Raw genomic sequence first — 24,276 nt, forward strand, 5'->3', positions numbered from 1 at the left:
ATAATAAATTATTATTATTATTATTATTATTATTATTATTATTATTATTATTATTATTATTAAACTTCTGAGCCCCTCCGAGCCAAAGGCAGAAAGCCCAGCCAGCAGCCAAACGAAGCCTCAAGCGGTGGTTCCCCCAGCGCAGCGACCCGGCAAAGGGGATGCAGCAAGGAAAACCACCGTCACCTCTCCGCTGGGAAGCGCTGAGCAAAGGCGAGTCCCCAGGCAACGCGGCCGATTTGATCGGCACAAGGCATGCAAGCTCCACCCCCCAGTCGCTCTTAGACTCCTTACTGGGTGAGCAACGCAGCCAAGCAACACAGTTGGAGCCTCCCTCCTCCCTGGTAGGGAGGGAGGGAGAGGAGCTGCTTCCTTTGAAACCCGGGAAATTTAAGGGACATCATCAATAACGGACAGCAGCGGGACACAGTGCTGGGATAAGGGGCTTTCCTGCCAAATAAGGGACGGTTGACAGCTATGGTCCTCACCAGCTGGATGAAGAACTCCTTCAGCTGTTTGGCTTCGCACCGCAGCTTGTTTGCCATCTTGGTCCTCATCTTGGAGGTGGTGCAGACAAACCGCACTCGCATTAGGGGCCGGACGTACTCGATGAGCACCCGGCGGTGCACATCCTTCAGCAACATCTGGCGAGAGACAGGGAAACAGCTGCCTAAATTGCACAGAAACTTATTCATGTATGCAGCTACAGCGGCAAGAACGGTACTCGCCCAAAAGATGGACAGAAGAGGAAGTCCCAGAAAAGGAGGAAGAATGGATACAAAAACCTATGGAATACAGTGGTACCTCGGGTTACATACGCTTCAGGTTACAGATTCCGCTAACCCGGAAATAATACCTCGGGTTAAGAACTTTGCTTCAGGATGAGAACAGAAATTGTGCGGCTGCAGCGGGAGGCCCCATTAGCTAAAGTGGTGCTTCAGGTTAAGAACAGTTTCAGGTTAAGAACAGACCTCCGGAACGAATTAAGTACTTAACCCGAGGTACCACTGTTTGCAGAAATGGCGAAACTTACCGGAAGGATAAGAAATCAAGATAACAAACTTTTTATAAAAGAGTGGAAATGGTTTATGGAACGTTTACAGATAAATTGTAAACAGATAAAAGCACTGGCAGGATAACTGTAATAACCTGCATAAGAGTATCTATTTAAAGAAGATAAATAAATCAGTAAGTTGCGAATTTGGATATGCAGAAGGTATTAAAAATAAATTTAAGGAACCGCAGAAAGATGGGAAAGGAAGTCCAGTTTTGAAATGTCATAATGATTGCGAAACCAGTGAAATGTGTATATCTGAAAAGTATAAATAATAATACTGGTCTGGAAACAACAGCAAATACCAACAGTAGAAGAATGGCGACAGAAGGTAATGGAATATGCAGCAATAGCCAAACATTTGGTCAGTTTGGGAGTCAAAATGGTTTCAGGTTGATCTTCCTGTGCCGGTAAATGTACCAACATGCTTGGTTGGTACATTTATGAACATTTATTACCGTATTTTTCGCTCCATAGGGTGCACCGGACTATAGGGCGCACCTAGTTTTTAGGGAGGGAAATAAAGGAAAAAAATTATTTGGATGGATCCCGCTCACTGTCTTGGCTTCGTTTTTAGCCGCAGGGCTGGGGTGGGGGAAGCCCAAGCTTCCCCCAACCCCAGCCCCCAGAACAGGTCCGGGAGCGGTGGCAAGGTTGCGCGCAGCCTTGCCGTTGCTCCCAGAGCTTGCGGGGCTGAGGGCGGACTCTGAAGGCTTGCGGATAGCTGCCTGAAGCCTGGTGAGCGAGAGGGGTCGGTGCGCACCAACCCCTCTCTCTCTCCAGGCTTCAGTGTAAGCAACGCGAAGCCAAGGAGCGCAGAGGGAGCGCTCCCTCTGCGCTTCAGAGGCTTCCCGTTGCTATCGCTGAAGCCAAGGAGCCTGCATTCGCTCCATAGGACGCACACACATTTCCCCTTCATTTTTGGAGGGGAAAAAGTGCGTCCTATAGAGTGAAAAATACGGTATATATCTAAGACTGTGGTGTTCTGGGCACCACAGTTCAAGAAGGACACTGACAAACTGGAACGTGTCCAGAGGAGGGCAACCAAAATGGTTAAAGGCCTGGAAACGATGCCTTATGAGGAACGGCTAAGGGAGCTGGGCATGTTTAGCCTGGAGAAGAGGAGGTTAAGGGGTGATATGATAGCCATGTTCAAATATATAAAAGGATGTCATATAGAGGAGGGAGAAAGGTTGTTTTCTGCTGCTCCAGAGAAGCGGACACGGAGCAATGGATCCAAACTACAAGAAAGAAGATTCCGCCTAAACATTAGGAAGAACTTCCTGACAGTAAGAGCTGTTTGACAGTGGAATTTGCTGCCAAGGAGTGTGATGGAGTCTCCGTCTTTGGAGGTCTTTAAGCAGAGGCTTGACAACCATATGTCAGGAGTGCTCTGATGGTGTTTCCTGCTTGGCAGGGGGTTGGACTCGATGGCCCTTGTGGTCTATTCCAACTCTATGATTCTATGATTCTAAGACCTTAAAATTCTTATCACAGCAGCAATGGCTTGGGGGAAGGGCGTTTTGCCATCCTGGCAGGCCGCTCACCTGGTACGGCTCCAGCTTCATCTTCCTCAGCTTGCGGGCGTGTTCTTCCAGGGTGCCCATGATGGTGGAGAAGGCCTCTGAGTTGCTGAGCCACTTCCTTTTCATCAGCTTTTGGAAGTGGGGCTGCAGGGGGCAGAGGAGGGAAGAAGGAGGAATGAGAAACGATTGGGAAAGATTGTGGAAAGAAAGAATAAAATTTACAGCTTCTAATGCCTTGAAAGAGAACTTGATGAAAATGATGTAGAGATGGTATATTACACCCGTGAAATTAGCTAGAATGCATAAGACAAATAACAAATATTGGAAATGTAAAGAAAAAGAAGGAACATTTTACCATATGTGGTGGGAATGTAAGAAAATCAAAAACTTTTGGGAAATGATATATAATGAGTTGAAAAAGTTGTTGAAATATACATTTTTTAAAAAACCAGAAGCATTTTTACTTGGTATTATAGGTGAGGACATTAATAGGCAAGATGCTAAATTGTTTTTATACACAACAACTGCGGCAAGAGTATTGTTAGCCCAGAAATGGAAGCAAGAAGAAATTCCGATGAAAGAAAAATGGCAGATAAAATTAATGGGCTACGCAGAATTGGATAAAATGATAGGAAGGATTCGAAACCTGCAGGACCATAGATTTACAGAAGATTGGAAGAAATATACAAACTATTTGAAGAGCAACTGCAATCAACAAATTACGCTAGTAGGACTACAAGAAGTTTGTAAGGGGAAATATGTGAAATATTGCAAAGTAGAGAAAGAACAGAGATATTAGTTATGAGTTTAAATGCAATAGTCAAAGCAAGGAATGTAAATTAAGTGAATAGATTGGGAAATTTTCAGATGTGATTGATGGAAGTAAAAAAAAATTGTATAAGATATAAAAGTATGTTTAATTATTGTTGAAAATGATATGTTAAAAAATTATAAATAAATAAATAAAGCCGTCTTTGGTGGGGGAAATCACTGCTTCCTGCAGCAGTGAGTTCCACAGTTTAACCATGCATTAGTTTCTCCCCGATATTCCTCACCCACTCCGAGATCATGTTGGACGAGGCCATTGATTTCTCCCTCCCGCAGTCTGCTCCCACTAATGTCCCTCTGGGGAGGTCTCCCCCAAAATCAATACCTTGAGGTTTTGAAAGAGGTGGTCGGCCAAGACCCTGTTGCACAGTCGAGTCACTCTGTCAAGGGAGGCGTTGGCCTGGCACCTCACTGCCTCGCTCTCGGGGTGGCCGAACCTCGCCAAGCGCTCCACGTAATCCCTGTGGGAGAGATTCTGGTCAGGGGGGCAGCACACAGGGCCTACATTCTCGCCATGGGGAGGAGGCACGGGCAGAGAATCGTGTGGAAAATCCAGAGAGAGATTTTGCTTGGCTGAGCTTCGGTTCAGCAGGTAGGGTTGGATTGCCACAAAAGGAGCAAAGCTCTCAGATCCGAGAAAATAATAATAAATTTTTATTTATACTCCGCCCTTCCCGGTTCAAAAACCGGGCTCAGGGCGGCTAACAACAAATTTCTTAATCGATGCAACAAAAAACAGCATAAAATACAGTATAAAACGTGAATAACAATAAATTCAGAATTTAAAAATCATTTTAGGGGGGAAATCCATTCAATAAACATTAGATGATCACCAGGGCTAGCTGGCTAAATTAGTCCTATTTGGGCCAGCGAGGAGACCAGGGGAGAATTAGCTGTGAGATCCCAGAGCGGGTAATCTTCATAAACAGGGGAGAGAGGGGGAAAGAAGGGGCTAAGTTAAAACTGAAAGCCAGGCAGAATTGCTCTGTCTTACAGGCCTGGCAGAAGGAGGTTAAATCCTGCAGGGCCCTGGTCTCAAGGAACAGAGCATTCCACCAGGTCGGAGCCACCACTGAGAAGGCCCTGTCCCTGGTGGAGGATAGTCTGACTTCCTTAGGGCCCGGGACCTCTAAACTATGGTTATTCATGGACCTTAAGGTCCTCTGCGGGGCAGACCAGGAGAGGTGGTCCCGTAAAAATGAATGAGTACCCAATACAACCCAAATAGGGGTGAAGTGAAAGTGGGGGTGAGCTTTTCAATGTCGTTGTGCAAGTGGAGAGGGTCCAAGTTCAGGCTGATACACAACAGGTTAGGACATGGTTGTGGGGGGACAGGAGAATTTGCGACGATTGTGGGGGCCAGAGGAGAAGGGGTTGAACTTTCAGCTGCTCTGGTTTTCCCCTGGCACTCGAGGCTTAAACGGGGAATAATAATAATAATAATAATAATAATAATAATAATAATAATAATAATTTTTATTTATACCCCGCCCTCCCCAGCCAAGGCCGGGCTCAGGGCGGCTAACAAGCAATAATAAAAACAAGCTGAATGAATACAACTTAAAAACAAGATTAAAATACAACATTAAAATATTGAAATAATATTAAAATGCAGCCTCATCACAGGAGGAGAAAGGAAAAAGAAAAAGAGGGGGAGGGAATCAAATTGGCTCCAAGCCAAAGGCCAGGCAGAACAACTCTGTCTTACAGGCCCTGCGGAAAAAAATCAGATCCCGCAGGGCCCTGGTCTCATGAGGCAGAGCGTTCCACCAGGTGGGAGCCATCACTGAGAAGGCCCTGCCTCTGGCTGAGGCTAATCTGACTTCCTTAGGGCCTAGGACCTTACCTAAAAGGTGGGCAGTGGTTGATGAGCATGATGGTCCGGTCCATTAAGGCGTCGGCAGTGAGGGGGGTCTCTATTTGCCCCTCGTGGAACCTTTCGACCTTCCTCTGAAAACTGGGGGGGAGCAAAGAGGGAGAGAAAAGGCAGAGTGAAATTCAGGTGGCGCAAAGAAGTCCTGCTCAAAGGCACCCGCCGTGCCTCACAGCATCTTCCCACAACCATCTGTCGTGGTTGGACCTGGGAGATCAGGGTTCAAATCCCGCCAAGGCCATGAAGCTCACTGGGCGCTGCTAAAACCAGTAGGTGGCTCTTCCAAGCCCCCATCATGGAATCATAGAGTTGGAATAGACCACAAGGGCCATGGAGTCCAACCCCCTGCCAAGCAGGAAACACAATCAGAGCACTCCTGACATATGGTTGTCAAGCCTCTGCTTAAAGACCTCCAAAGAAGGAGACTCCACCACACTCCTTGGCAGCAAATTCCACTGTTGAACAGCTCTTACTGTCAGGAAGTTCTTCCTAATGTTTAGGTGGAATCTTCTTTCTTGTAGTTTGGATCCATTGCTCCGTGTCCGCTTCTCTGGAGCAGCAGAAAACAACCTTTCTCCCTCCTCTATATGACATCCTTTTATATATTTGAACATGGCTATCATATCACCCCTTAACCTCCTCTTCTCCAGGCTAAACATGCCCAGCTCCCTTAGCCGTTCCTCATAAGGCATCGTTTCCAGGCCTTTGACCATTTTGGTTGCCCTCCTCTGGACACGCTCCAGTTTGTCAGTGTCCTTCTTGAACTGTGGTGCCCAGAACTGGACACAGTACTCCAGGTGAGGTCTGACCAGAGCAGAATGCACTGTCATCCCACTGTTAACCGGGGTAGCAGCCCCGCGGTGAACCTCTGGTCCTCCTTGAGCTTTCGCGTCCCCAGAGGACACGAACATCCCATTCAGACAAACAACGACCCACACCCAGCTTTCTGAAACAGGCGCACCAGGAAGCAGACCTGCTAAGAATAGCTTTGGATTTCCATCCCTGGGGGCAGGGGGTGGGCCTTTGTCCTCTGGCTCCATCTTGCTGGAATTTCCTTACGGAGCGGCTATTTATACCCCGGGATGACCCTGGTCCTCGGCGGCCAGTTTGAAATGGAAACGGCATGCCATTCTGCTGCCACCGTCCGGTGGGTGTTCCTAAACCCGCTACTCCACCCCAGCTGCCTCCTGCGTGCCACCCACAAGGAAAGCGGTTGCGGCGAGAGCAGTTTAGTGAAGGCTTTGATTTCCTTGGGACGATTCCCCCCTCCCCAGGCCGGCGGGAAAACAAGGGGTTTTTTTTGCAACCGTCGCCTGCGCAGCTTATTCCTCGGTCCTGTGCCACAACATGCTTTGCCGCCGCCATTGCTGCCTTCTGCAGCACACCCGCTGCCTTGCAAGTGGCGCAGACTGCAAGACTCAGGCTGGCCTACCTCGCCGGATTGTTGCAATGAAAAAAGAGAGAGGGAAGGACCGGGTTATGTTCCCTTGGCGGAAGGGCAGGATAGAAGGGCTATTACTTGGGGTTCAGCCATCTCCCCCTGGATCTCTAGAAGCATGCAGTACATTTGACGATATACCGAATTGCATCTGAATATTGTGTTTAATACTGTATTGCAGTATTGTAATGTTGTTTACAGTGGTACCTCATGTTAAGAACTTAATTCATTCCGGAGGTCCATTCTTAACCTGAAACTGTTCTTAAATTGAAACACCACTTTAGCTAATAGGGCCTCCTGCTGCCGCTGCGCAGCCGCTGCATGATTTCTGTTCTCATCCTGAAGCAAAGTTCTTAACCCGAGGTACCATTTCTGCGTTAGCAGAGTCTGTAACCTGAAGCGTCTGTAACCTGAAGCGTCTGTAACCCAAGGTACCACTGTATTTCCTATCCAAGGAGCTCCATGCATGGTTCTCCCCACTCCCCATTTATTCCCACATCAGCCCTGGGAAGTAGGTTTGGCTCAGAGGTAGTGACTATCGCCCCCTGAGCTTCATGGCTGAGTGGTGATTCGAACCCGGGTCTCACAGGTCCCACTCCAACACTTTTAACTGTTACCCCACATTGTTTCTCTGTCTGTCTTGTCCTCTCCAGGGCCTCATGTGACCTGAGATCCTTTTGACTGAGACGGGAGGGCTGGATCCTGCACGCTAAGCCTCTGCTCTGTCGTCAGCTGCAGCAAAGCCCCATATTGTGTTTTACCGTTGCAGCCTGCTCTGGAACCTTAGGGTGAGGGGCGGGTAATTAATAACAACAACAACTAAGACCCACTGGAATGAAGGGACCTGAGTCAGGTTCATTCATTTCAAAGAGCCTAGGGCTTGCCGATCAGAAGGTCGGCAGTTCGAATTGAAATATATATATTATATTATAATATATATATAATTTAAAATTCCACCAGGCCTTTGGCCAAGGCACAGTCTGACCCCCTCCTTTGGTAATCCTCACAGAACTCTAGCCCAATGGTTGCCATGAATTTAGTTTGATTTTGAATTGATTTTAAAATGAATTGATTTTGGTTTTGATTTTGGTTGCCATCAATTTGATTTTAATTAATTTTTATAATGAAATATTTTAGAATGTGTGATTATTCAACTATTTGGTTATTTGATTGTTGTTAGCCGCCCTGAGCCCAGCTTCGGCTGGGGAGGGCGGGATATAAATAAAATTTATTATTATTATTATTATTATTATTAGAATGCTGTGTTACTTTTATGGTTGTTAGCCGCTCTGAGCCTGGTTTCGGCTGGGGAGGGCAGGATATAAATAAATTATTATTATTATTATTATTATTATTATTATTATTATTATTATTATTATTATTATTATAAGCAAGGCTTCTATCAATGCCCTAGACCACGCGCTGCTTCCCCACCGAACCCGCAGCGAAAAGAAGAGCTTGGTTCCCTTTTCCCAGGGTCACCCTAGCCTGTGCTTCAGAAGGGAACTACCTCTGCAGGAAGTCCGCCAAGCAGCTCAGGCAGCAATGTGCCATCCTCCTTCCAAAATCTTCTGTGATCTGGGGCGCTTTGTCTACGTGAGCCTTTAGCACCTGTAGAGAGGGAGAAAAGGCCTGTGAGAAAATCAAGAGATGGGTGCCCTTGGAGAGCCACGCTGCCATAGCTGTCAACATTCCCTTTTTTGCGGGATATTCCCTTATTCCAGTGCTGTTTCCCGCTGCTATCCCGGATTGCTAGATATCCCGTATATATCGCAAAGGGTACCTGCCAGAACACCAGGTCCTCAGAACGCTCGATCTGAGGTTTTTTGGGGGTTCTGCGACGCTCTTGAGGTCACCCCAAACTTCAAAGCGCTGGGGCTCTTTCATCTGAAAGAGCTCCCATCCGCCATTAATTGTGCGGCCAACCAGAAGTCTACCACGGATTGTTAAAATATCCCGTAGCCTGTCCCTGGGACAGGTTAGGCTGCTGATCCCTTATTTTCAAATCTGAAAGTTGACAGCTATGCACCCTGCCCAGTCCCAAAGGACTCCCCCCAGCCACCCTTCAGTCCCAGGACAGGGAACATCTCAGAGAAAGATGAAGCAGGGAAGGAACAGGCAAGAGTAAGCGGGGATGAAGTCTTTCTTAAGAGGAAGTACTGGAGTCCCGTGCCCAGTTCCCGGTTTAAGAAGGGTACGAACAAGCTGGAAGGTGTGCAGAGGAGGGCAAGCAACATGATCAAGGGTCTGGAAGCCGAGCCTTGGGAGCTGGGTATGTTCAGCATGGAGAAGAGTAGATGGACATCTACTTCAAACATCTGAAGGGCCATCTGAAACATCTGAAGGGCCATGCAAGCTCGTATTCTGCTACTCCAGTGAGCAGAACCTGAACCAATGGATTCATATGGAGGTGCCAACTAAATGTCATGAAGAACTTTCTGGTGGTAAAAGACTTTTGACAGTGGAACAGATCACTTTGGAAGGTCTTGAGGTTTTTAAGCAGAGTTTGGGTTGTCACCCGCCAGGGACTCTTCAGCTGTGATTCCTGCATTGCAGTGGGTGTGGGAATGTTCAGGGATGCAGGAGAGGCTATATTGTTTGATTATACAATTTAGCAGAGTAACATTCCCCCTTTTAAAGTTTGCACAGCGGATGTGTTTGCTCAGGCTCGCTAAAGCCTCTAAATAAATTTTTAAGGTAATCCCCCATTTAGAAGAGTTCGAATTTGATATCCCGCTTTATCACTACCCTAAGGAGATTGGGACGCGGGTGGCGCTGTGGGTAAAACCTCAGCGCCTAGGACTTGCCGATCGCATGGTCGGCGGTTCGAATCCCCGCGGCGGGGTGCGCTCCCGTTGCTCGGTCCCAGCGCCTGCCAACCTAGCAGTTCGAAAGCACCCCCGGGTGCAAGTAGATAAATAGGGACCGCTTACTAGTGGGAAAGTAAACGGCGTTTCCGTGTGCGGCTCTGGCTCACCAGATGCAGCTTCGTCACGCTGGCCACGTGACCCGGAAGTGTCTGCAGACAGCGCTGGCCCCCGGCCTCTAGAGTGAGATGGGCGCACAACCCCAGAGTCTGTCAAGACTGGCCCGTACAGGCAGGGTTACCTTTACCTTTACCTTTAAGGAGTCTCAAAGCAGCTAACATTCTCCTTTCCCTTCCTCCCCCACAACAAACACTCTGTGAGGTGAGTGGGGCTGAGAGACTTCAGAGAAGTGTGACTGGCCCAAGGTCACCCAGCAGCTTCATGTGGAGGAGCGGAGACACGAACCTGGTTCCCCAGATTACGAGTCCACTGCTCTTAACCACTACACCACGCTGGCTCCCTAGTCCCTCATAAAAAGATAAGACACATTATAGTCTTCTATAAAAGTATTAAAAGGGTTTACTCACTGACATTCTGTTCACAGTTGGATCCCAGAAGGCAGACTTAGCTTAGAAGATTAATGTACACCGGGAAACTATCTCATAAGGAGACAGTCCCTTTGTCCTCTCTTGGCTGGAAGAGAGCATCTTAGGCTAAGCAAAAGTTGCTTCTTCAACGAAAGTAGTCAGAGAGAGAGAGAGATGGCTGACCAGTCCTATGCTTTTGTTACCTGCACAGGTGAGGCCACGCCCACCTCTAGTCACATGCAGAGGAAGTCTGTCCCAGACAGGAGAAACAGGAAGTTCCGACTGGCTGGTCCAGACAGCCCCTTTTATGTCCACTCTAGGGATGTTGTACTTGACTGCTCTTGTGTTTCACATCCCACAGTGGGCTGCACTAAGTGATCCCTGAGGTCCCTTACAACTCTTCGATCCTATGATTCTAGGTGGTCCAGCCCTTCTCTCCTGGTGACATTGAGAATGCACACTGGCAAAAACACCTGCATGTATGCAAACCCAGGAACTCAGTATCACAAGGGAACGGGGCGGCTAGCTCCAAGCACCGGACGGTTCATTGTTTCAGGGGGTGAGACTGGAAGGGTGAGGAATTGGCTAGCTGGCACCACACTTGGCAACACCAGTGAATCTCCAAAATGGGTTTGTTTGCCTTTGATTCTCCCATGTCAGAAGTCACAGGAATGAGTGAGAATCCAGTCTGGGTTTCTAAGGGAAATTCCATGGGAAGCGACATGGCTCAGGGTCAAAACACCTGGTCAACCCCTGGGATTTCCGGGAAGCGCTGGGATAGATCCAGAATCCTGCCTATTGATCGTAATAAACAAATTGCCGCCTTGCCAAACTGTGGCCAGTAAGTGTAAATGGCTGAAGCTCCATGCAGACGTGAAGGAAGAGCGAAAGGGAGAGCGAAGCATGCAGGCAGAAGTCCAACAGGTGAAGCCGCTTGCTCCTTTGGGTGGCCAAGTCTCCCACCTACCAGTATGACTTTGCCAGACAGGCCGAACTGGAAGCCGTCGCCTGCGTCTTCTTGCGCCCACCTCTCCTCCTCCTTCTGAAGCTCTAGGCTCATGTCCTCGGTGATCTTCGCCTACGAACAAGCAAGGAAAGGTGCATACCAGGGAGAGAATGGGCGGAATCTGCAGCTTGTCTACATGCCTGCCACCCTAAGAACCTAAAAAGAGCCCTGCAGGATGAGACCTGTGGCCCTTCTGGTCCAGCACCCTGTTCTCACAGTGGCCAACAAGATGCCAATTATGGGAAATCTGCAAGCAAGGCCCCTCTCTCCTCCTCTGGTTCCCAGACCCTGACATTCAAAAGCATTGCTGTCTCCCACTAGCCCTCTCTGCCATGAATTTGCCCGGTCCCTCTTTTAAACCCATTTAGCTTGGTGGCCGTCCCTGATTCCTGCGGGAGGGACTTCTTACGTTCTCATTAGCCACTGTGATGGCCTGGGACTTGGGCTCAGACTCGGAACCAGAGGAGTCTCAGTCTGTACCGGATCCTTTGCCTCAGGCATCATCTGAACCAAGTCTGGGGCCTGATCCTGAAGAGACCCAGGTTCCCCTGCAGCAAACACCAGCTGGGCCGAGTCAGGGGCCTGATCCTGCCCTGGCTCCAGATGTGGGGGTGACCTTGTTGCCTCCAGCTGGGCCATCACTTACAGCTGCTCCACTACCGGTTGGGTCAGGGGAGGCTGAGGCGGCCCCTGGGTCTAGTCACCCACCGACGTCTCCTGAGCTGCAGAGACTGAGGTCTGAGAGAAGGAGAGACCTGAGTACTCGCAGGAGGAGTGCTCGCCTTCGGGCGGAACAGGGAGGTGAGTCGCCGGGGGATCAGGAACGGCCGCTACCCCGACAGAGATAAAAGGCTGTCGGACCCTGCCCCAGGTTGCGGGAGCAACATTGTTGTATGCTAGATCCTGCACCTGTCCTTGCCTGGTTTCCTGCCTTGGCCCTGTGAGACTGACTCCCAGCGGAACCTTCGGATTCTGGACCAGTCCTGGACCGCGATTCCTGGGTTACTCCCGGGCCCAGCGCAGCCACAGCGGAAAGCTGCTTCCCATCACCCTTTTGCGATTCACCGCTTACCTTCACAGCAGCGATGAGGTCCTCTTCCAGGCTCAGTTGGGTCTCGGGGGACAGCAGGGGGCCCAGCTCCTGGGTCTTGACCAGGGAGGAGATTTCTGCTCGGCCGAGAACTTCTCTGTGCAGCGGAGAGAAAGAGAGCGGGAGTGAGAAGCTGGATCTCCTCCAGAGGGATGCAAAGTGCATCACACACACCGACCAAAAAAATGCCCTCACACGGACACTTTATGGGGTAGCGGTAGAGGGCTTTGTTGGTGGTGGCTGCTGCCAGACAACTTTGGAACTCCCTTCTTAGAGAAGCCAAACTGGACCCCTCCTTACTGTCCTCCCACTGGCAGGTGAAGATATATTGATACAGTGGTACCTCGGGACACATACGCTTCAAGTTACATACGTTTCAGGTTACAGATTCCACTAACCCAGAAATAGTGCTTCAGGTTAAAAACTTTGCTTCAGGATGAGAACAGAAATCGTGCTCCGGCGGCACAGCAGCAGCAGGAGGCCCCATTAGCTAAAGTGGTGCTTCAGGTTAAGAACAGTTTCAGGTTAAGTACGGACCTCCGGAACGAATTAAGTACTTAGCCTGAGGTACCACTGTATATCGATATATCGTCCAGTTTGAAGTCCATATTGTGATGATGATGATGATGATGATGATTTATTATTTATACCCCGCCCATCTGGCTGGGCTTCCCCAGCCACTCTGGGCAGCTTCCAACAAAATATTAAAATACAGTAATGCATCAAACATTAAAAGCTTCCCTAAACAGGGCTGCCTTCAGATGTCTTCTAAAAGTCTGGTAGTTGTTTATCTCTTTGACATCTGGTGGGTGGGCGTTCCACAGGGAGGGCGCCACCACCGAGAAGGCCCTCTGCCTGGTTCCCTGTAACTTGGCTTCTCGCAGGGAGGGAACTGCCAGAAGGCCTTCAGAGCTGGACCTCACTGTCCTGGCTGGACAATGGGGGTGGAGACGCTCCTTCAGGTATACTGGACCGAGGCCGTTTAGGGCTTTAAAGGTCAGCACCAACACTTTGAATTGTGCTCGGAAACGTACTGGGAGCCAATGCAGGTCTTTCAAGACCGGTGTTATGTGGTCTCGACAGCCACTCCCAGTCACTAGTCTAACTGCCGCATTCTGATAACGGTTTCATAATTTTTGTTCTGGCGATATATTGCAAATCATGGTGTGGGTGTGCGCGCGCACTATGCAACAATTGCAATGTGGGGAAAACCATGAAGCCAGCCAATGCCTCTACATAAAGGTAAAGGTAAAGGGACCCCTGACCATTAGGTCCAGTCGTGACCGACTCTGGGGTTGCGGTGCTCATCTCGCTTTACTGGCCGAGGGAGCCGGCGTACAGCTTTTGGGTCATGTGGCCAGCATGACTAAGCCGCTTCTGGCGAACCAGAGCAGCGCACGGAAATGCCATTTACCTTCCAGCCGGAGCAGTACCTATTTATCTACTTGCACTTTGATGTGCTTTCAAACTGCTAGGTTGGCAGGAGCAGGGACTGAGCAACGGGAGCTCACCCCGTCGCGGGGATTCGAACCGCCAACCTTCTGATCGGCAAGCCCTAGGCTCTGTGGTTTAGACCACAGCGCCACCCGCGTCCCATATGCCTCTACATAGCTCCATCCTTATTTCAGACTTCACAACATATCGGTATGGCACAATGTTTAGCTGGTGATATATGATGATGCTGAAAACCCTAAAGACCTCTTTGTTCTGATAGGCCTTAGGGATCTGTTTGCTTTTTAAGGAAAGGATGTTTACATTGCGTTCTGCTGCTTTTACTATCTGTATTCAAATACATCTATTTTTAAATATTCTTTCAATTCTATTAGTTTAATGACTCTTTAATGATGGTCTTTTATACAATATTAGCTTCTTATATTTTATCTGAGCTGTTTTAATTTGTGTAAGCTGCCTTGGTCCGCAATCTGGAGGGAAGCTGGGATATTAATAATAATTAATAATTTTCGCTCACAACCTCCCTACCTTCTGTGCGCAAAGGCAAGACTGTGACAGCCTCGCAGCCAGGGCTGGCTAGAGTCAGACGCGTCTGGGGCAAAGCTTGTAGTGAGCAGGAGTCACTCTGGACATGCTCAGGGGTTGCTCTGTTGTGACTTCATACATCCCATGAACTCTACCCTTCAAAATCAGCTGCGGGATTAGCTTTGGCTTTGGTGTTCAAAGCCCTTAATCAAGGGCGCTTCATCAAAGGGGCAGGCTGTGTGTTAAGTATTAGTCACATATCTGAACTATCTTGTTTATTGCGAACAAAAAATAAGAACAAAACCAGATCAGAACAAACGTCTGACTTCCCTAAGCTTGGGTGCATGGGGTCATTTTGGCTCTGTGAGGATCAGTGCTTGGTAAAGCATGCCTATAAATGGAAGGGGGCAAGGGAATAACAGAATCCTAGAGGTGGAGGTGACCCTAAGGATCATCTAGTCCAACCCCCTCCAGTGCAGAAACATGTACATTTCCAAGCACAATTCAAAGTGTTGGTGCTGACCTTTAATGCCCTACATGGCTTCAAAGGCCCAGAGAGGCGCACGGAAACGCTGTTTACCTTCCCGCCGGAGCGGTACCTATTTATCTACTTGCACTTTGACGTGCTTTCGAACTGCTAAATTGGCAGGAGCTGGGACTGAGCAACGGGAGCTCACCTCGTCGCGGGGATTCGAACCGCCGACCTTCTGATCGGCAAGTCCTAGGCTCTGTGGTTTAACCCACAGCGCCAACCGCATCCCCTCTTTTCCCTAGGATGTCCCTATTTTCATTGGAGAAATGTTGGAGGGTCTGGAGTTATATGATCCCCGAGTCACAGAGATAAGTAACTATACAACCTTTAAAAGACATTTGAAGGCAGCCCTGTACAGTGGTACCTTGGGTTACAGATGCTTCAGGTTACAGACTCCACTAACCCAGAAACAGTACCTCAGGTTAAGAACTTTGCTTCAGGATGAGAACAGAAATTGTGAGGCGGCAGCGGGAGGCCCCATTAGCTAAAGTGGTGCTTCAGGTTAAGAACAGTTTCAGATTAAGAATGGACCTCCAGAACGAATTAAGTTCTTAACCTGAGGTACCACTGTATAGGGATGATTTTTTTAAATTAAAAAGTTCAGTGTTTAATTATCTTTTTATATACAGTGGTACCTCGGGTAAAGTACTTAATTCGTTCCAGAGGTCCATTGTTAACCTGAAACTGTTCTTGACCTGAAGCACCACTTTAGCTAATGGGGCCTCCTGCTGCTGCTGTGCCACCGGAGCACGATTTCTGTTCTCATCCTGAAGCAAAGTTCTTAACCTGAGGTACTGTTTCTGGGTTAGCGGACTCTGTAACCTGAAGCGTATGTAACCCGAGGTACCACTGTATGTTGGAAGCCACCCAGTCACTGGGGCAACCCAGTCAGATGGGTGGGGTATACATAATACAATTATTATTAATATTATTATAGAATAATAATATCAGGAAAATGTTGGAGGGCATGCAGACCGCCCAGATCCGTCCCTGCCTTTTACCTCTGGTAGATGTTGCTGCTCCAGTCCAAGACGAAGTAGAGGTCTGAGATGCTCAGCTTCTTCTGGACCACCTCGGCCAGGCACCTGGCGAGTCCCTGGTGGAAGCTGCACAGGTAGACCCCGAAGGCCTCGTATTCCTTGGGGTAGGCGTGCAAGAGGTGGAACTTGACGGTGCACAGGTCCTCCAGGGCGCACTTGGCCAGGCGGTCCATCTGCGTGGCCACGGGGAGGACCCTGCCCTCGGTGCACTGGCGCAGTCGCTGTCCGACCAGCTGGCGCACTGCCTCGGCCCACTGCTCCTTCATGGCTCGTGGCCGGGGTCCGCAACCGCCTGCCCGGTCCCCTTGAGCCGCCAGCCACTTGCGGTCGGTGTCCTCCTCCTGCTCGATCACTCGCACCACGAGCTCCAGGGCCGGGCAAGAGTTCTTGCCGGCCAGAGACTCAGCCAGGACGGCCCAGAGCTCCTTCTGCAAGGCCTCATACAGCAGCGCCACATCCTTGGCCTTCCGGCTCCCCGATTTCCGGACCTCGCTGCCCTCCGTACTCTGCTGCCCATCCTGCTCACATTCGGCCTCCAGTTCGATGATGTGCTCGTCGGCCACCAGGAGATCCCTTTTGTGGATCAGGTTCAGGATTTCCAGAACTGGAGCACAAGGAGGAAAAAGAGATCCAAAATTGTGTCTAGGAGCCATTTCAACGTACAGCATAAAAAGGTAAAGGTAAAGGGACCCCTGACCATTAGGTCCAGTCGTGACCGACTCTGGGGTTGCGGCGCTCATCTCGCTTTACTGGCCGAGGGAGCTGGCGTACAGCTTCCGGGTCATGTGGCCAGCATGACTAAGCCGCTTCTGGCGAACCAGAGCAGCGCGCAGAAACGCTGTTTACCTTCCTGCTGGAGTGGTACCTATTTATCTACTTGCACTTTCGGCGTGCTTTCGAACTGCTAGTTTGGCAGGAGCAGGGACTGAGCAACGGGAGCTCACCCCGTCGCGGGGATTCGAACCGCCGACCTTCTGATCGGCAAGCCCTAGGCTCTGTGATTTAACCCACAGCGCCACCTGTGTACAGCATAGCTGTCAACTTTTCCCTTTTTTAAAGGGAAATTCCCTTGTTCCGAATAGGATTCCTCGCAAGAAAAGGGAAAAGCTGACAGCTATGGCATACAGTCGTATACCTTGGAAGCCGAACGCCTTGCGAGTCGAACGTTTTGGCTCCCGGATGCCGAAAAACCCGGAAGTGAGTGTTCCAGTCTGCGAACGTCCTTTGGAAATATTAGCAGGATTTGAAACCCACTTCTAATGTAACAAATACTATGGATAATACGGATTGATTTAAAACATAGAATATGGAATATTATGCAGTTGTAAATGTTGACCCATGGAAGTCTCAAGATTCAGAGTAATCTCTATACCTCGGTACAAAGGGCTGCCAGCAATTTCAGTGGTGAAAATGGAAAAACACACCGCGGAAGCTATTCAACTTCCGAGGAGCGTTCGAAAACGGACGCAATTACTTCCGGGTTTTTCGCCGTTCAGGTTCCGAAATGTTCGGCTTCCGAGACACTCGAAAACCAAGGTTCCACTGTATATGGATATGAATTACAAATTTATATTTGTAAAATCAAATAAAAACGATTTCAAAAAACCAAAAACTAAGTGTGTCCAGGGGTGTATGTAACAGACTGGAGGTTTGTTTGTTTGTTGTATATTGCATTTATATCCCACCTTTTCCTTCAAGGTGGCCTGCACATTGTTCTCCCCTTGCTCATTTAGCTGCCACAACAACCTTGCAAGGTAGGGTAGGCTGAGAGGCAGTGGCTGGCTCCCTAAGGTCCCATGGCTGCGTGGAGATTTGAACCCTGGTCTCCCACATCCTGGTCTGACACTAACCATTGTACCGCACTGGCTCTCACCTCTCTGCCTGCCAAGGATCACCAGGGCGATGAGCCTGGAGCCTCCTAGTTGGCATGCTTGAGGCGTGCCCCTCTGGGATGCAAGGAAGAGGGCAAGAAAGGTGGCGTTAACCTTCACCCTCTGCCAGCCCACTGGTGCTCTGTGTCCTGCCCTAGCTATGGTTTGAATAGGTCAGTGGTTCTCAAAGCAGGTGGTATTTCCCTCTTGGGGGGCAACAGGGTTAACTAGGCGGCGTGATAAGGGTCAAGTGGACATCAGGGGGGCACTGAAAGGGTAATGACTATCAGACTTTGAAAAGCTGGTATCTCTGGATCATGTTCATCAATTTGGGCAAATTAATTAAACTAGTTTTCCTTTGGCACTGCAGATGGTGACAGCAGTCACGAAATTAAAAGACGCCTGCTTCTTGGGAGAAAAGCAATGACAAACCTGGACAGCATCTTAAAAAGCAGAGACATCACCTTGCCGACAAAGGTCCATATAGTTAAAGCTCTGGTTTTCCCAGTAGTGATGTATGGAAGTGAGAGCTGGACCATAAAGAAGGCTGATCGCTGAAGAATTGATGCTTTTGAATTCTGGTGCTGGAGGAGACTCTTGAGAGTCCCATGGACTGCAAGAAGATCAAACCTCTCCATTCTGAAGGAAATCAGCCCTGAGTGCTCACTGGAAGGACAGATCCTGAAGCTGAGGCTCCAAGACTTTGGCCACCTCATGAGAAGAGAAGACTCCCTGGAAAAGACCCTGATGTTGGGAAAGATGGAGGGCACAAGGAGAAGGGGACGACAGAGGACGAGATGGTGGGACAGTGTTCTCGAAGCTACCAGCATAAGTTTGACCAAAGTGCGGGAGGCAGTGGAAGATAGGAGTGCCTGGCATGCTCTGGTCCAGGGGGTCACGAAGAGTCGGACACGACTAAACAACAACAAGTTTTCCTTTTATTTTGAATAGACGTGGATTTCATTGTTGGCTGTTTTGCGTTTTATTATGTTATTATCTTCCTTAGCGGAGCGTGCAAAGTGCTAGGATGCTTTTTATAGGACCGAGTCAAGGGCACTGGGAACGACTTTATGGAACCAATGGAATGGTGGTCTAATGAAAACCTTTGGGGACCACTGCAATAGGTGAAGGGTTTGGTTTCAGACAGCTCCTCCCCGCACGATGCCCCCAACCTCAGACCAAAAAGGGTCTTGGAGCAACCTGGGAAGTGATGACCTCTGACCCCAGAGGTACTTGGTCTGGCTATGCGTCTGACGGCACTTCACGGCAACTCTTGGTGTGACCTTGCAAGGAGATAATGTCTGCCCACACACAGACTGAAACAACGGCTGGATTTTGGGGTTGCCGTCACTAATGCTATTATCTCTGGCGATCCCGTGTTGACTCTGCACACAGACAATGCACCCTTGTTCCATGTTCCAAGTCACAAGGTTTTCCATCATTTCCCAGCTCCTGTCCCCTTCCTAACCCACATTCCTGCATTAGCCAGGGGCTAATATTTACAAGGTGATCAGGCTTGCTTGGAATCCGCGCTTCCTGGCTCGTAAACCCCGATGCCTTATGTCTTGTGTTTAATCTCTGGTGTGAGAAACAACGTCACAAGACGCATGGGGCGCGACCTGAGACATCCTGCATCACGTTATACGTGGGGCCACCTCTTAAGACAGTTTGGAAACTCCAGCTGGGGCAGAATTTGGCAGCTGGGTTGCTCACCGGGGCAAGACGGTCTTGCACGGGCTACCAATTAGTTTCTGGGCCCAATTCAAAGTGCTGGTTTTGATCTATAAACCCTTAAACGGCTCAGGACCGCAATACTTCAAGGACTGCCTTTTTCCGTATAAACCTACCCAGACCCTGAAATCATCTCCTGAGGCCCTCCTTTGTGTGTCTTCTCCACGTGGGGTTCAGAGGGTTCTGAGCATGTCCATGGTGCCAGAAATCGCAGCTGCGCATGTGCAGATACCAGAAATCGCGTCTGCGCATGTCCAGATGTCGAAAATCGCTTCTGCGCAGGCACGATTTTCAGCGTCTGGGCATGCACAGAAGCGATTTCCGGCACCACGGACATGTGCAGATGCAATTTCTGGCATCGCGCTGCGCCAGTCCGGCCCACGGGTGATCTCCATCAAATCACATAGCATGTCCATGGCTACAGCCTGCACCTAAAAAATCACGCACCCACTGTTTTCTGGGGCCGCAATGGCTCAAAAACGTGGTTACAAAGCACGGATCCACGTGGATCCTCAGGATTTTTGCATTGGGTCACCCCAAATTCTCCATCAGATCACATGTCTGTGGCCACAACATGAACCACAAAAATCATACATCCACTGTTTCGTTCAGAATATTTTTTTCCTTGATTTCCTCCTCTAAAAACTATGTGCGTGTTATGGTCAGGTGCGTCTTATGGGGCAAAAAATACGGCAATTGCCCCTTGTTTTGAATCTGAGTGTGCTACAGTATTCCTTAGCAGGCCATGCAAACTGCTCTTCCGAATAATGTTTTTTTATCGGGCAGGATAGCAGGCAATTGCGGGGGGGGGGGGGGGACAAGTTCATGGAACCAAGCAGGTGTGGGGGCCCAAAAAAAGTTTGGGAGCCACTGGGCCACAACCTCCATCGTCCTAAATGACCTTGACCGACCCCGATGAGAGCTGGGAGACCCAAGGACATCTTATGGGTCACAGGTTGCTCCCTGCCCGTAACCTCACAGCTCCGCAGGCTGAGGGGCACCCCATCAGCCTCGGTGCTTTGGGTGCTGGCTCTACTTGTTGCAGCGGTGCGTGCAGCCCGATGGTGGGGTCAGGGGCGACAGAACTGGCTCCCGGCCGCAGTCCTCACCTCTCCCAGCCCCAGAAACATGTTGTTTAACTTATTGCTTCCGTTAGCTGCCTCCGCTGTGTATTTATATAGCAGCCTCCCACCGCCCTGGGCGGAACGGCTGCCAGGACTCAAGATCTTCCCCGCATGGGATGGCAGACGCACGGATACAGACACACAAGCTTGACCCCTGCCGGTCAGGGTGGGATGGAAACCCTCATAGAAACCCCCATTTTGCAAAAGCGGAGAGGGTTGCCAAGTCGTTTCAGGGCCCAATTCGAGGTGCTCACGTTGGGGACCCAGGCTCTGAGGACCTGAAAACCCACCTCCTTCCCTGCAGACCCTCTCAGGCAGGGCCGACCCACCCATGAGGCGAGGCGAGGCAAAGCGATGGCCTCAGGCGGCAGGATGCAGAGGGGCGGCCAGGAATGCATTGCCTACTGCAGTCTGCCCCTAGGAGGCCAGTTTTTTTGCCTCTTTGGCAGCCCCCCATGTCACCTCTACAGCAACCCCTTGGGAGAAAAGAGGGGCTGCTGCCATGGGCATAGCTGGGGGGGGGGCAGAGGGGCAGCTGCCCCCCCAATTGAGTAAATAAACAAAAATCCTTAACTAAATGACCAATTGCGTCTCAGATAAGTCGGTTCTGCTGCCCGAACATAAAGCCTGCCCCCCCAAAATAAATCCTGCGTAAAGCCTAGGATTTGCCGATCAGAAGGTCGGCGGTTCGAATCCCTGCGACGGGGTGAGCTCCTCATTGATCTGCCCCAGCTCCTGCCAACCTAGCAGTTCGAAAGCACATCAAAGTGCAAGTAGATAAATAGGTACCACTCTGGCGGGAAGGTAAATGGTGTTTCCGTGCGCTGCTCTGGTTCGCCAGAAGCGGCTTAGTCCTGCTGGCCACATGACCCGGAAGCTGTATGCCGGCTCCCTCGGCCAGTAAAGCGAGATGAGCGCCGCAACCCCAGAGTCGGTCACAACTGGACCTAATGGTCAGGGGTCCCTTTACCTTTACCTTTTTATGCCCATGGCTGCCGCCCCCAGCTCAGTCAGTAGACATGACACCCTTAATCTCACGGCCATGGGTTCCACATTGGGCAAACGATTCCTGCCTCGGGGTCCCTTCCAATTCTACAATTCTACGATTCCTCCTGCCCTTGTTCCCGATGTAGATCTTCACTCACACCATTGTGGGGGCACACAACATTTCGTGGTCTCCCTTGGGCCAGCCTTGCTCTCGGGTGCTGAGCTGGCCAGAGTTGGCCCTCTTGGCGGTTCCTCTACCCTCAGAGGCTTGCGGGGTGGCCCAGCGGGAGACAGTTTTCTCTAGGGCACAGAGGTGCCCTGGCACCTTCATTGCACACCTGACATTGAACACCTGTTCACCCAGGCCTTTATTATCCAAGGTCATGGGTAGGCAACCTAAGGCCCGGGGGCTGGATCTGGCCCAATCGCCTTCTCAATCCAGCCTGTGGACAGTCCGGGAATCAGCGTGTTTTTACATGAGTAGAATGTGTCCTTTTATTTAAAATGCATCTCTGGGTTATTTGTTGGGCATAGGAATTCATTCATTTCCCCCCCAAAAAATATAGTTCACCCCCCCCAAGGTCTGAGGGACAGCAGACCGGCCCCTGCTGAAAAAGTTTGCTGACCCCTGCCCAAGGTGTATGCTTTTATGAGCCTTTTGTGACTGTAAAGGTAAAGAGCAACGACTCTGGGGTTGTGCGCTCATCTCGCTCTACAGGTCGAGGGAGCAGGCGTTTGTCCGCAGACAGCTTCCGGATCATGTGGCCAGCATGACTAAGCTGCTTCTGGCGAAACCAGAGCAGCGCACGGAAACGCCGTTTACCTTCCCGCCGGAGCGGTACCTATTTATCTACTTGCACTGGTGTGCTTTCGAACTGCTAGGTTGGCAGGAGCAGGGACTGAGCAACGGGAGCTCACCCCGTCGCGGGGATTCGAACCGCCGACTTTCTGATCGGCAAGTCCTAGGCTCTGTAGTTTAGACCAGTGTTTCCCAACCTTTTTTGGGCAAAGGCACACTTGTTTCATGAAAAAAATCTCGAGGCACACCACCATTACAGCCCCGTGACGTCAGCGCGCAGCGTCACGCCGGGAGGGACACACGAAAGTGTAAGATTCAATTTTTTCCCCTCCCCCTTGCCTTCCTTCTGTGCCAACCGCCAAAAAGCCAAGAATCGCGGGACCGCCGGCGGAGGGGGGGAGGGCGAGCGGAGGCAGCGGCGAGCCCCGTTCCTCCCCATCCGCCCCATTCCGTGCAAGGAGCGCGAACAGGTGTGAGAAGGGGCTCAAACCTGCGGGTCGGCGCCGGGGAACCTCCAAGCTTTGGGGGTGGGGGGGAGGAGGCAGCAAAGCGAGGCAGGAAGGAGAGCGCGGCTTGGCGAAGTACTCGGCGGCGAAGGCCAGCAGGTCCGGCGGCCGGTGCCGCAGCACCTCCACCGTGTAGCCCTGCAGCAGCTCAGTCAGACCCGGCGGGATCTCGATGCTCATCTTGTAGCCGAGGCGCGCGGGAGACTCAACGGACGGGCCCGGGAGAGAGAGAGAGAGAGAGAGAGAGAGAGAGAGAGACACGACGGAGAGAGAGCGGGAGTCCCTGCTCGCCGTCGCCACCGCTACAACTACTGTGGCGGTTGGTCGTGGTCGCCGCCGCCGCCGCCGCCCACCTCTATCTATCTCTCCCCCTCAGCTTTCTACGCGGGCCTCGAGCCGGAGGTGGGGGGTGGCCGCCGCCGCTTTCTCCGCCTCCACGTCCTGCCTCCTCCTCCTCGAGCCCTCCGTCAGCCCTGAGGGAACCGCCGCGCTCGCGCCGCCGCTCTCTGACACGCGAGAAAGAGAAAGGAACGGAGCGGCGGGGTAGTCGGGGGAAGGAGGGGCCGGAATGGAAGCGCGAGGCGAGCTGCGCATGCCCAGCAGGAAGCGGCGGAGAACGCCACAGAGAGAGAGAGAGAAGCAAGGGAGGGCGGGGAGTGGGCGGGAACACGCTTCATGCGTCACAATAATGGACAAGAGGCGCTCGAGGGATAGATTAGGACCTAATTTGACTTTTACAAAAAAAAAACATCTTTCGAATTTTCCCCACGGCACACCAGGCAACATCTCGCGGCACACTAGTGTGCCGCGGAACAGTGGTTGGGAAACACTGGTTTAGACCACAGCGCCACTTGTTTTAAAACGTTTTCAGTACTGTGGTTAAATTTGTTGAAGAACTAACAAATAAATAATATGAATTGCCACGTCTGGTTGCATTCAAGAGTCAGTGTGGTGCAGCGGTTCCTTATGGTGTCAGGCTGGGACCAGGAAGACCTGGGTTCAAATTCCCCACTTCGCCATGAGGCTCGTGGGGCAGGCAGTCTAGCCTACTTCTCAGCCTAGCCTCCCTCACAAGGTTGTTGTGGGGATGGGGTGAATAAGGAGAGAACCATGTGTGTCACCTTCAGCTGATTGGAGGAAAAGTTTGGATATAAAGGCAAATTAAAGGTAAAGGTACCCCTGCCCGTACGGGCCAGTCGTGTCCGACTCTAGGGTTGCGCGCTCATCTCGCTCAAGAGGCCGGGAGCCGACGCCGTCCGAAGACACTTCCGGGTCACGTGGAAAGCGTGACGAAGCTGCAGCTGGCAAGCCAGCACCAGCGCCGCACACGGAAACGCCGTTTACCTTCCCGCTATAAAGCGGTCCCTATTTATCTACTTGCACTTAGGGGTGCTTTCGAACTGCTAGGTGGGCAGGAGCTGGGACCGAACGACGGGAGCTCACCCCGCCATGGGGGTTCGAACCGCCGAACTTACGATCAACAAGTCCTAGGCACTGAGG

At 50.7% G+C, this 24,276-nt stretch overlaps 1 protein-coding gene across 2 annotated transcripts in view; it reads right to left on the reverse strand.

Annotated features, from left to right (window-relative positions):
- EXOC3L2 (exocyst complex component 3 like 2) overlaps positions 1 to 24,276 on the reverse strand; it is a 50,789-nt gene that overhangs the window by 11,309 nt on the left and 15,204 nt on the right. For both annotated transcript variants that reach the window (XM_077932382.1, XM_077932381.1), the window contains exons 3-10: positions 15,720 to 16,362; positions 12,192 to 12,306; positions 11,081 to 11,191; positions 8,230 to 8,330; positions 5,255 to 5,365; positions 3,734 to 3,869; positions 2,602 to 2,724; positions 489 to 644 (exon numbers count right to left, since the gene is read on the reverse strand). In XM_077932382.1, the coding sequence (XP_077788508.1) occupies positions 489 to 644; positions 2,602 to 2,724; positions 3,734 to 3,869; positions 5,255 to 5,365; positions 8,230 to 8,330; positions 11,081 to 11,191; positions 12,192 to 12,306; positions 15,720 to 16,362 (1,496 nt within the window). The remainder of the gene's footprint in view (positions 1 to 488; positions 645 to 2,601; positions 2,725 to 3,733; positions 3,870 to 5,254; positions 5,366 to 8,229; positions 8,331 to 11,080; positions 11,192 to 12,191; positions 12,307 to 15,719; positions 16,363 to 24,276) is intronic.

The sequence above is a fragment of the Podarcis muralis genome, chromosome 7, assembly GCF_964188315.1.
Source record: "Podarcis muralis chromosome 7, rPodMur119.hap1.1, whole genome shotgun sequence".
In the NCBI taxonomy this organism is placed as follows: Eukaryota; Metazoa; Chordata; class Lepidosauria; order Squamata; family Lacertidae; genus Podarcis; species Podarcis muralis.